At 41.5% G+C, this 12,863-nt stretch overlaps 1 protein-coding gene across 1 annotated transcript in view; it reads right to left on the minus strand.

Moving 5' to 3' along the window:
• LOC109932831 (calcium-activated potassium channel subunit alpha-1-like) overlaps positions 1-12,863 on the minus strand; it is a 621,464-nt gene that overhangs the window by 44,654 nt on the left and 563,947 nt on the right. The window contains exons 13-14 of the mRNA XM_048616327.1: positions 12,324-12,393; positions 8,124-8,279 (exon numbers count right to left, since the gene is read on the minus strand). Coding sequence (XP_048472284.1) covers positions 8,124-8,279; positions 12,324-12,393 — 226 coding nt within the window. The remainder of the gene's footprint in view (positions 1-8,123; positions 8,280-12,323; positions 12,394-12,863) is intronic.

Raw genomic sequence — 12,863 nt, forward strand, 5'->3', positions numbered from 1 at the left:
GAAACGTCAGCCTTCCTGCTCCTATGATGCTGCTTGGCCTGCTGTGTTCATCCAGCTCTACACCTTGTTATCTCGGATTTTCCAGCATCTGCAGTTCCTACTACTCTGATAGTAACAGCACCTTACTTGGAACATTAAGTGGGTTATTTGCTGCCCCACTAAGGTTCTCGATGCTGGCAATATATCATAGTAGAGGGAAGATGGTGGGTTCCTTGTCTATCACCTTTTCCCATCATGTTGCTAGCTCCCACTTCCCAACCCAACATCAATTCATAAAATTCCTCTCCTTGGGTATTGGCTGCACTAGCTACGCATTTATAGTCCATTCATACCTCATAAGTTGGACAGAAGGTCATAAACAGTTGTAGGAAGGTACATTAACCTGCTGACTTTTCTAATATACAATCATACAAAGACACAAACTATAAAACATGACAAAAAGATTCTGTTGGTTTACAATTATGTTATCCATGCCTTTGTTACCTCAAGATCCTTGTCATGTGGTCCCCATCACAGGAATATTTTACATTTAAAATTCTCATCCTTGTTTTCAAATCTCATCCTTCCCCCATCACTGTAGCCTCCTCCAGCTCCATGTTTCTATTAATTTGGTCTTCTGTGCATCTCTAAATGCCATCATCCCACCACTGGTGGATGTGTCTTCAACGGTCATATATCCTTAAATTCTGGATATCTCTCATAAACTCTATGTTTCCTTTCAAAATGTTACTTAGAACTGATCTCTTTGATAAAGTTTTTTGGATACCTGTCCTAAATCTCTTTATATAGCTAGGTGATACATGCTGCCTGTTGACACACCTGTGGAGTGTTTTGGACATTTTTTGCCGCATTAAAGATGCTACGTGGATGCAAGTTGTTGTTATTATGCATAGCACATGGAATGAAGTTTCTTACATGACCATTTGCTGAAGAAGTGCTTTGCAATTATTATTAACAATCAGCAGAATCCAAATCAAGTTGAGATCCATTTACAGGTCCAACATCCCTGCTTCACATGGAATAGGACTGGGCCACAACAACCAAGTAGGTTGCAGAACGTGTGCTGTCTTACCTAAATCCATCACTGTGACAGCATTGTGAGGGGGTGTTGGGGAGGAGAAGCTTGTTCTGCAATCTGAAATATGTATGGAGATATCAGGTGAAGAGGTCAGGTTCATCAGTCAACAAAACTGAATAGCTCATTGGTAGTGAATGACAAAGTTTATACATTATGAAGTATCATATGGACAAGGTATCAGAGGATCATCAGCAGTAATAGCATCAAACCCAAAATGTGAGTCATTGCCTTGGTCATGTGGTGTGGCAAGGGTGATTTAAAAAAAAAGTTTCAAAAAATCATTGAAACTTTAAGGAAAGAGTGAAAGGAGGGTGGGTGGTAGAAACAAGAACTTCCTGAACTAGTTCCAAGTCAGAATTAGAATGAAATGTCCTGTTTTATCTTTTATGTTTGTTTTTATTTGTTCATGGGATACAGGTGCGAGGCCAAGATTTGTTGCCCATCCCTAAATGTCCTTAAGGAGGCGGTGATGAGCCACGAAAGTCCTTGTCGTATAGGTACACATTATTATGAAGCGAGATTTTGACTCAGTGACAGCAAAGGTATGGTGATATAATTTCAAGTCAGGACAGTGTGTGGCTTGGAGAAAAACTTGCAGGCAGTGGTGTTCCATTTTATCTCAACAATATTACAATCCATACACATTTGTCATCAACCTTTTCTAATTGCAGCCTTCCACCAATGGTGGGGGTATAGTATCCCAGTTTTGCATTTGCTGCTGCCTTTACATTTCAAATGCACAGCTTGTTATGTGGGTGGAGAGTCTGGTGCAATTTTGTGGGGTTCAGTCACAAGAGCCAGTGAATTGCTCACCACACAGAACCACACTCATTTCAGACTGCCACATTATCAGATTGAGACCCTGGAACAGCTGTTGTACATTACACAAGAGTATACAACAACAGTTCAGAGAATACTGGCACCTTACAAATGAGACAGATGCTGGTGCCCTGACATCTCTGTCACTGTCCCAGAGACAAATCCATGGAGTAATTCATGTGTTTTATTAAAATCCCAGTCCAGATCCTCTATGGTCAATGTGGCCCCAAATTCAGAGCATCATCTTTTAAAGGATCCCTAAATTGTCTGATCCTTCTGATGCCTAGTAACTTCTAGATCTGTAAATAATCAAAGATTACTGTAACAGTAAACCTGTTTTACAATTACTGTCACTTTGACACCTACTCCATTAGTTTACACAAATTTGATACTGCATGGAAAACCTCACATTTTATTTCCTTTTTACTTCACATGCAATACACTAGACATACTGAAAGGGTAAACTGCAATACCATATATGAAAGGACTTTTTTTGTTTGGCTCTGCCCTCTTCTTTCTCCACTTGATGCCACTTTTCCAGTTGGACTTCACGCTTAGAACTGAATCCTTCAACATTTTCATTGTTCACTCTCCAAACTACAACTGCTCAAAATTGCTGCCATCTTTCACTACTTGTGGTCTCTTAACCTGCAAGAACTGATAACCTTAATTTCCAGTGGAGGACATGACCTGGTCCAAGTGGGAAGTTTAGTACTAACGGAGTACGCCTTGTAACTAAGCGGAATTTGAAGCACAACTTAAATTAAGTTGACCCATCCTTTTACTCCAACTGGCTGGCTCCATTAGCATTTTCACCTATATAAATATAAACAATTTACCAACACTTTAGAACTTGCATTTATATGGTGTTATGGACCTGACCAAACCCTCTCAAAATAGGCTAGACCCTAATGTTTTCTTATTTTAAAGATGAATGTAAGGTGCTGAGTACCAGATGTAATTTGATTGGTCAACCTACCAGATTTAAAGCAAAACATTCATCCACTATAGTTAAAATACAACAAAAGAAAGAAGTAATTGTAATAACATATCTCTACTGGAAAACTTAACAGAATAATAGATACAGTAACTATTACTGACTAACTGTTCCAATATAGTAACATTCCATAAACACAGACTTGGCAAAAGGCAAATTCAGAAAACATTGTCTCACATGCAACTCCACTAGACCAGGAACAGAGCCCCCAGCTCTTAGCTGTAACTGAGAGAGGAAAGAAATAGCTTCTACTTTTTAAAGACCCCCAACAGCAACTGCTGAAAGCCTAAAGTAAAAATCCTGGTTCTGTGGGAGCTTGACCACACCCAATCAGGCAGCTTCTATTGTTCCAACTATTTTAAAAAGAAGGGTCCTGACCCGAAACATCAACTTGCCTGTTCCTCTTATGCTGCCTGCCCTGCTGTGTTCCTCCAGCTCCACACTGTGTTATCTCTGACTCCAGCATCGGCAGTTCTTACTATCTCTAAAGCCTCACAACTGTTTACTCCAATGACTCTGGTAGACTGCTCTGCACCTCTGCCTGATAACCTGTCTTCAAAAACAAAAATCAGGACAAAATAACCTGTTAAACCCACAGTATCGTCACAGTAGCCACTCATGGCCTCCAAATGGACTAAAGCAGTTTAGTGCGAATGAAATACTTTAGAATTGATTATTCTTTTCCATTGCAGTAAACATAGCAGTCAATATTTGCACAGAAGTGAGGTAATGACATGATCAGCTATATTTTGCTGGCATTGATTGAGATATTGGCCAGGATACCAGTGAGAATTCCTTGGCTTTTCCTTGAAAATTATCATTAAATTTTTTACACTGTTTAAGATACCAGGCGTGGCCATCTTACCAGGGACAGTAGAACACTCTCTCAATACTGCACTGGAGTCCTAAACTTATTTATACACTCAGTTCAGGGTTTGAACCAGCAACCTGCTGACTGAGTGGAAAGTGTTAACCTCGGAGCCAAGGTTGACATCTTGCTATTTTTCATATCATGTGTAGAAATATTTGCTGGTCTGAATTTCAAGCTGGAAATTACTGCAGACAGGTTGATATAAACCTTGGAACTTCGACATTAGTGAAATGGTCATGAAGATTTAATGATAAGCATTGTAAATTACTACAGGCCTGAAATGCTAGGGTTGTACTACAAAGGGCTTATCCGCTTCATATCATGTTTCGGAATGCAGGCACAGTGTGAAAGCCAGCAGACACAATGCACATCGATTAAAGAGTAATAATACATGCAATGATTTTATTAGAAATGCATCAACCTGTATTAAACTAAAACTCCTGCTTGGCTTCTTCAGGACAGCACTTTAAACTGGTGGCCTGAGTGTCATATTGGAAACCTTATATAATGCTAGCTGAATATCTTGAAAGCTGTATAAAAATACCCCAGTGGCATACTGCTGATAGTTAGAGACTGCATACAAAAGAACAAACCTTCATTGCTTATAAACGCAGGAGAGCAGTACATGAATCAAAGATGTTCAAGAATCATTATAAATGCATTATGGTTTGTTTAAGCATCGTATCTATAGCTTAGACTTTTAAAATCTCAGCCTATTTATTTCTATGGAATACACTTTCTGTCAAGGCTACAAGGTAAGGGTGGTTTGATAAATGGCTTTCAACAGAATCCACATCATCTACTAAGTTCTTCCACAGTCCACAACTGGTAGTCCTCTAAACATTCATTTTTATGAGCAACAGATTGTTGTGGGAAGGATCTGTCAGGCTTTTGAAAATATTTTAATCATGTTACATGTGGTTCTTTGTGTGATTTAATTGATGAGGCTAGATTACTGACAAATCCAGATCTTCAATGAATTTCACAGTTTTACATAAAATCTACTGCACAAAAACAAGCAACTCAGCCTAAGTGGCCTCGACCAGTATTTATGCACCTCCTCGCTACTTCATCTAATTCCATCAATGTTTATTTCTATACATGTACCTGTCTATTTTCCTGTATTTTTTTGCAAACTGAGCTAGTATTCGGCCACAGTGGATGAGGTACAGCTGCTAATGAGCCAGAAAGCACCAATGTCAAATATGTGCCTCACAAAGTACTGAAAATAGGCTTCTGTGCTTATGCACTGGTGAAGGTGCTGTACTGGGAGTCCACATTTTATGAAACAAATACACAACCAAGGTTCAACCTTCGATAGAAATATAATAAGGAATCTCCTTAAAGACATTTCAATCCCTGACAAATACAAATATTGCTGAAATTTGCTCATTACTGGGTCATGCCATCCTGAAAACAAATGAGCAAACACAAACTACATGCCAGATTGACTCCAACATGGTTTTACAGATTGAAGCATGTGCTAGCATGTGGTACTGAGCTCCAGAAGGTCCGTTCTATGCAACTGCTAACATGGATGTCAAGCATAATAACAAAATTTATTAAAATCAGACAAGCCTACATTTATATTGAGCCTTTCATGATTCAGGAGGATTAAAAGGTTTCATTGCCAATAAATTACTTTGGAGAGCAGTCAAGCTGACCTGCCCACCACAAGGTTTCACAAACAGTAATGAGCGAGTAGACGATTTTGGTGGCATTGGTTGAAAAATAAAAGTTGGCCAGGATACCAGGCAATCATCCACGCCCTTCTCTGAACAGTGCCACAGGCACAGGATCCTTCAGATCTGTCTGAAGAGGCAGACAGAGCCTCTGTTTAACAATCTCACTTAAATACCTCCAGCAACGCAACACTCCTTCAGCACCACACTGATGTGTCACACCATATTATAGGACCAACTCAACTCTGGCAGAGCTATTAAGTGGAAGCAGCAAATTATCCACCCTTTATACACCCACCTTATTTGCAATTCCATTGACTTCTAAGGAAATTAAACTACTCTTCAAACTAATTCATTGGCAGTGAAGCATTTTCACACCTCCAGGGGTCATGGGCTCCATACAAATGAGGGCCTGTTACTTCTTTGAAGAATTTAGGATTACCCCCAGCAGCCACAATGGTCATTGCTCAGAAACCAGGCTGGCATCACACAGTGGCATACACTTCAATCTGCAAAGTCTCAACTGAAAGAGTTGAGGCATGCCAGTCTGTTTGCCTTTGCAAAGGAAGTCTGGAGAAAGATGCAGCAGTGTTTGTTGAGGTTTGTCCTGAGCAGCTCTGTGCCACAGGACTCTGTGCTCTACGGTCTGTATCCCAGGATGCACACCAACATAAATATCAACCATGCCTGGAGGGCAAACAACTTTTTAAAGACGCTCTTTGGTCTGCCTAGAACCTGTCAGTCTTCCACAGCAAGGAGTTGACCCTGACGGAATGTCATAGACTGGCACATTCCAAGGTCCAGGACTACATGCTGAGGGACGCACTAATGCTTGGGGCAGCTGCTGCCAAGGCGCAGTGGGAAAAGGCCACTGTCCGAGGTTGTTCTGCCAAAGTTAAATAGGGGTCCATCGGCCTCTCCTGGTTCCTCAAATGCATGTAAACATTGTCTTGTACAAGTAAGAGATGCCTTTGGTTTGCTTGTTGAATAGAGTCAAACTCCAATGTTTGTTTCCTCATATGCTACTGTACAGAACTGAACTGCATTTGTGACTATGTATGTGTATATGGGTATAAAGTATATATATACACATTTTACATTTAGATTTGTTTTATGAATAAAGTATATCTTTGAAATAAAAAATAGCCTGTTTACTGGTAGGCAATGAGCTAATACATATTTTGTGATCTCAGTGAAGTTCCATTTTATCCTTATGCCTCTCAACTTGATAATCCTACACAGCATGGAAACAGTAATTTATCTTTGTGCAAGAAGACCCTCATAGACAATGATACCATCAGTTTTTAGTCACAACTTTTCATCAGGTAAAGAGTGATTGCCTATTTCAGGTCACGGCACAATGAAATTCCATCCACCTGTGTGGGATATCAAATGATGACACGTCTGCTCATTCAAGGAGATTTTAAAGATTCTGTGGCATTAAGCTTTTCTCATTTTCCACATTCAGCCAACATCACCAAAAGAAATAGAGGGAGCAGCCATTTAACTCTTGCTCTTGATATGACTTTACAGGCAAAAAACTGCTGCCATGTTTGCTTAACAAACTCCAAGTAGTATTCACACTATGAAGTCCTTTGACATGTTTCAGTCACATGGTCAGGGATGCCACAGAAGTGCCACTACAGCTTTAACATAACCTCTGTTCTCAGACTGTCATCATGGGCACTGAAAAAAATTCATAGAAAGAAAGGCAGACTTGCATTAATACTATGCCTTCCACAAACTCCGGATGCCCCAAGACATATTATGTAGGAACCATGGCAGCCAATTGCATGCAGCAAGCTCCCTCAAACACCAATATGATGACAGAAGATAGTCTGTATCATTGCTGAAGGTGAAATAATGTCCAAGATCAGTGAAATATCTTAGCTGCTCTTCTTTGAAATAATTCATCTCCATTTCAGAGAGGAGACAGGGCCTCCAGTTAATGTTGCATCTGAAGAATGGCACCCCCAACAGTCCCACATTTCTTTCGCACTGCTTCCGAGTGCTGGATTAGATTAATGTGCTCAAGTCTATGGAGTGGGAGTTAAACCCACCAATCTTGGACTCAGTAGGAGATCCCGGCTCTTATACTTTTGGAGAAAGTAGATGCAACAGCACATCTTTAATCATCTATGCACCACAAGCATTTATCTGTCTATGAAAACAAAACTGTGATGGCGGTTTTGCAGATCCGTAGGCAAGGGATGACAGAAAGTAGACCTTTCTTGATGCTACGCATTTTGGTAGAAATCGTAGTGGGGTCAATTGGCAATGCTGACAGGGGTTCCTAGTGGTTTGACTCTTGTTTATGTACAGCTTGCAATCAAAAAAACTCATCTGGGCTTCACCTCTTTATAGCTTAACATTCTACATGCTTGGCAGCAATCCCTTTTTAAACACCGCACCAAATATATAAGCTGTGCACAATTAGTTTCACTAAATTAAATCCCACGAAAACAACATTAGATTTGCACTCCATTTGAATTATTGAAGCACTGGCACACATTAAAAACTGTGGTATGTGAGGGGCACCTGCTGTTAAGCACAAAAAAAGGCAATATCTTCCATCTTTTGTATTTTTCCTTTGAGATATATTCTTTTATTTTTACAAAAGAATGACAAGTGGGATGAATGTTTTGTCAGGCTTAATACAAAGAGACAGTACTGTACCTTGATGAACGACCTCATGGAGAAGAGGTTGGCCAGCATTGTAGACAGGCCTGGAGCCAGGCAGCTTTGAGCTATAAAACCCAGCTTCAGTTCAGCTAGGCAGATTGCATCATCCCCTTCTCGCCAATTCCAGCTGGGTATGTTCAGCAGATGGGCCTGATAGCAGAGGAGAGCAAAAATAAAATAGAAGTTATAAATTGAATTCTGCTCATACTGCCCCCCATAAACATCATGAAAAAATATGCAGTTCTTTGTGAAAAGTTTGAACAAACTGTCTCCTTTCTTTTTGCTGGGAACCCCAAACAATAGGGTGGCACTGGAGCAGTGTGCAACAAACACGTACTTCAATCTGGATTCACATCTGTTGCCCATTCAGCGTGAGCTCCCTAGGGCCCTTCATACCTTTCCAATATCGTTGGTTAAACATTTTGTTTTATTTTTATATTGTTCATGCAGGAGTGCCAGTGTAGCATTTCTGTTCTGTAATGAACTACAAAAACAAAAGCAGCTGCAGCCCTTCCAATAACAGAGGCAGAAAGTATACTCGATATAAAGCAGTTTCCCTCACCCACCTTGTGCCTGGGCTGTCAGGGCTGCAGTTTGCTGCCTGACATTTTACAGGTGTGAGAACCCTGGACTTGAAGGGATGTACTTCATAGTCATTTTAAATATATATGCAAGAATAATTACAGCAAAATTCCAAAACAAACAGATCTTAACCAAGAAAGTGAAAATTCTGTTAAAAATCAAATCGATTGATTGGTTTTGGAACTGGAGACGTAGGAGAGCCTGTTTGGTTATTTTTCAAACTTAATTTCTGAGCAACTTCCTTCCCTGGACTTCTAGGGGCAGTAAGGATTCCCAGCACAGAAGAAAACACAAATGTGTTAACAAAGAGCAATTTATAGTCTTACCATTGACTGGCCCTTGGGAGGAGACTAGAGCAGAATACCTCACTGAATTGGTCCTTCTTCACTCAGACTGTAAACGTCAGTAGGTTACATAACCATACGGTGTTTAGTGGCCAAAAATATCCCGTCATCATCCAACACCCACATGCACACTTTCTATTGAGGGCACAGGGTGAGGGAGGCAGATGGAAAGGAAGTATAGACATGTGGAATAGGAAGCCTTTTCCCTCTTCATTACCTTCGGGTCACTGAGAGCAAGTACAATTCCTTGGCTGTTGCTTGTGGTGGTGTGAATGGTGCTTAATATTGTGCAATCGTCGGCAAACATCCCCATTTCTGACCTTGTGGTAGAGGGAACGTTATTGATGAAGTAGCTGAAGATGGTTGGGGGCAAAATACTGTGCTGCACTGAGTGACGTCCTGGAACTGAGCTGACTGACCTCCAACAACTGCAACTATCTTTGGCTCCAGGTATGACTCCAATCAGCTGACAGCTGCCCACCCCCGCCCCAATTCGAGTTTTGTTACGGGCCATTGATGCCATACTTGGTCAAATGTGATGCTGATGTCAAGGGCCGTCCACTCACCCCCACCTCTGGAATTCAGCTCTTTTGTTCATCTTTAAACCAAGGCTGCAATGAAGTTCGGAGCTGAGTGGCTCTGGCACAGAGGGCAGTCAAGAGTCAATCCCATTGCAGTGGGTCTGGAGCCAGGTATATGCCAGGCCAGGTTAAGAACCTGATGGGTTTCTATGACAATGGCTTCATGCTCTTTTAATTCCAGATTGAATTCAAATATCACCAGCTGAGGTGGGATTTGAACCAAGGTCCCCAGAATATTTCTGCATCTCTGGATTACTAGTCCAGTGACAATACCACTCTGCCATCAAAACCCGGTGGATGACAAAGGCTTACACCAGGAGTGGCAGATGATGCAGAACATTCAAGATGCACAGAATTGTGAAATTGAGAAAGGAGTTAGTGCTTGGAGTGCCTGGTACAACGATCTCCGAAATGCAGCCGTTTGAGGGAATGACATGAGCAGAAAGCAAACAGGACAAAGTCCTTTGCACGTCGTATCTGTTAAGCCATTTAATTAGATTATGGTTTAACTGTAACTTAAGTCCATTCAACGGCATTAATACTGTAACTCTTAATAAGGTAGCCTAGAAGAAATCTGTCAAAATCAGATCTGGGAATTTCAATTGAACCCATTGTCTCTACACTGTTTTTTAGGATGGAAGTAAGTTCCACTGAGCCACTTCCTTTTATGTGAAGAAGTATTCCTCGACATGACCCCTGAATGACCAACTTTAATGTTAAACTAATATACTCTTGTTCTGGACTCCCTTTTCCTCAGGCACTAAGCTCCCTATCCAGGCATGCTGCAAGGGGAAGACAGGAGCAGACTTCACTGTACAGCACAGCACAGCACAGGATAGGACCGGCAAGGTGGCTCAGTGGTTAGCACTGCTGCCTCACAGCACCAAGGATCCAGGGTCGATTCCAGCCTCGGGTGACGGTCTGTGTGAAGTTTTGCATGTTCTCTCAGTGTCTGGGTGGGTTTCCTTCGTTTGCTCTGGTGTGCATGTTAGGGGATTGGCCACGGGAAATGCAGGGTTAGAGTAGGGGGTGGGTCTGTGTGGGATGTGCTTCGGAGGGCTAGCGTGTACTCAATGGGCCAAATGGCTCCACACTGTAGGGATTCTATGACTCGATGGATTCCTTGCGAGGAGAGCAATAAATCCTCCAGGTTCCTCACACTAAACGTCTAACTAATTAAATCAAGGAAAAAGAAATGTATGTTTCAATGTGATTGTCTCAATGCTTATTCTTCCTTCAAAAACAGCAAGATACATTGTGAGGGAACAAGTCTCACCCTCTGCAGTTACAGGTAGTGACCACAGAGAGGAGCAACTGCTGCTGATAGCAGCTTGCACTCGTGTGCAGTAAGATTCCTTGAGAGGCCACTGCAAGGGTTGTGTTTAAAATACTTCCTGAAAACAAAGTGATCATCAAGCTCTCCTTAAATGATACAACGCCTCATGCTCCTTCTGGTCACATTCTATGCTTTCTACAAAAATATGTTGTTTAAATGTATTTTTTTCTCCATCAGTCTGAGGGAATCCTGCATTAGCACGATGGAGGGGAAAATGAGAGGAGCAGAAACATCTGCTGCGAGTCTGTAGCTTGGACCCAAATCAGGTTGTTGTCAGGAAGTTATATTGTTGGCACAGACACAAAATATCAAATATCTCTCTGTTTCAATGCCACATGCCAGGCTTTCAGTCTAGAAGAAGAAAATGATACTGAACATACATAGAGCAAGTCATTTTCCATTAGGGTATTCCATGTCTTTGTTTGTTTCTCTTCATATTCTCCCCAGGGAATGATACCACAGGCAACAGGAGATCCTAGTTCACTTCTCCATCAGTCTTCCCGCTACCCCTGCCTTTCTCAAAACAGTCGCATTAGCTTGTCCTCCATATTTGGAAAGTATTACAGATGGATTTATTCCAACCTACCCTCTTCAGGATTTGAAATTCAGGAGGCTAAGTTCCATGTAGTCAATAGAGTTTGTGAGAACTTTAACTGTAATTCAGGTGACTGGAGGTCAGGTTGGATGTGGAAATTTTCACAATCTCAGTACAAAACCCAACCGGCTTACCAGGCAGCAAGTTCATTTCAAAATTACGAGGATGCTGCCTTCCATTTTTATCTATCCTCTGGGTTTAACTGGGCAGCTAAGGAAAGAGGAGGACTGCTCGACAGTCAGAAGGAGCAGGAATCCCCTCTCCAAGACAGCCAACCCACCCGCCGCATGGGCCGTAGCTTATATCTTCAGTCGCCACTCGGTATTGAATCCTCTCCTCCAAGATTTAGACCTGACCCTCACACTATCTTGGACGACAGCAGAGGCAGACTCACTGGTTACTTCAGGAGGCAAATGCATGAAACCTGAGTGTAACATAGAAGAATATACAGAGATATACCGAGCATTTGTGGAGGGGTTGGGTTTGGAACCAATTGGATGGCTCTTTCACCATGCTGGTATGACCAGATAGGCTGAATAGCCTCTTCTGTGCTGTAATGATTCTGTTGTTAATCAACAGCATGTTGTTTCCCTTGCTGAAAACGACTGGGAGCACCTGCACACTAATCCTAAGCCTTTGCAATTTAGACACAGGGTTTGGACTCAACAGTCAGTCAACGTTTGCAGCCCTCTCAAATTATTAGATTGTTCAGGAGTAATCAAAGCATCATTCTGTATCAATACAAAAGATTCTGACCTTGTTATGATACTGTAACATCTGTGTTATAATTCTTATCTTTGGATTGTAATTTTTGATAGATATTACCCTGAAACGAAAAAGGAAAATGATTAATTAGACCGGACCTTTTTAGGCAAATAGGAGATAATCTCCTTAACAGTTACAAATAAGACAACTGCAAGGCAGTGAAGAATAGATTTGTAGCTAGGGTTGTGAGTGTTGAGGTCGGTTGGCTCACCGAGCTGGTTTATTGTTCCGCAGACGTTTAATTACCGTGCTTGGTAACATCCTCAGTGCAGCCTCCGATGAAGCTTCATCAGAGGCTGCACTGAGGATGTTACCCAGCACGGTAATGAAACGCCTGCGGAACAACAAACCAGCTCGGCGAGCCAACCAACCTCAAGGCAGTGAAGAAGTCTGCAGTGTTCCTTCAACTTTGCGTTTGTAGAATTGGATTCAAGAAGAACTTAAAAAAATGTTTATTTTAGAAATGACTATGCTCCAGTTGTCCTTGAGCAGTTACTTATTATGAAGCAAACACAGTTTAGTACAGGAATA

This window comes from Rhincodon typus, chromosome 34, assembly GCF_021869965.1.
Source record: "Rhincodon typus isolate 14 chromosome 34, sRhiTyp1.1, whole genome shotgun sequence".
In the NCBI taxonomy this organism is placed as follows: Eukaryota; Metazoa; Chordata; class Chondrichthyes; order Orectolobiformes; family Rhincodontidae; genus Rhincodon; species Rhincodon typus.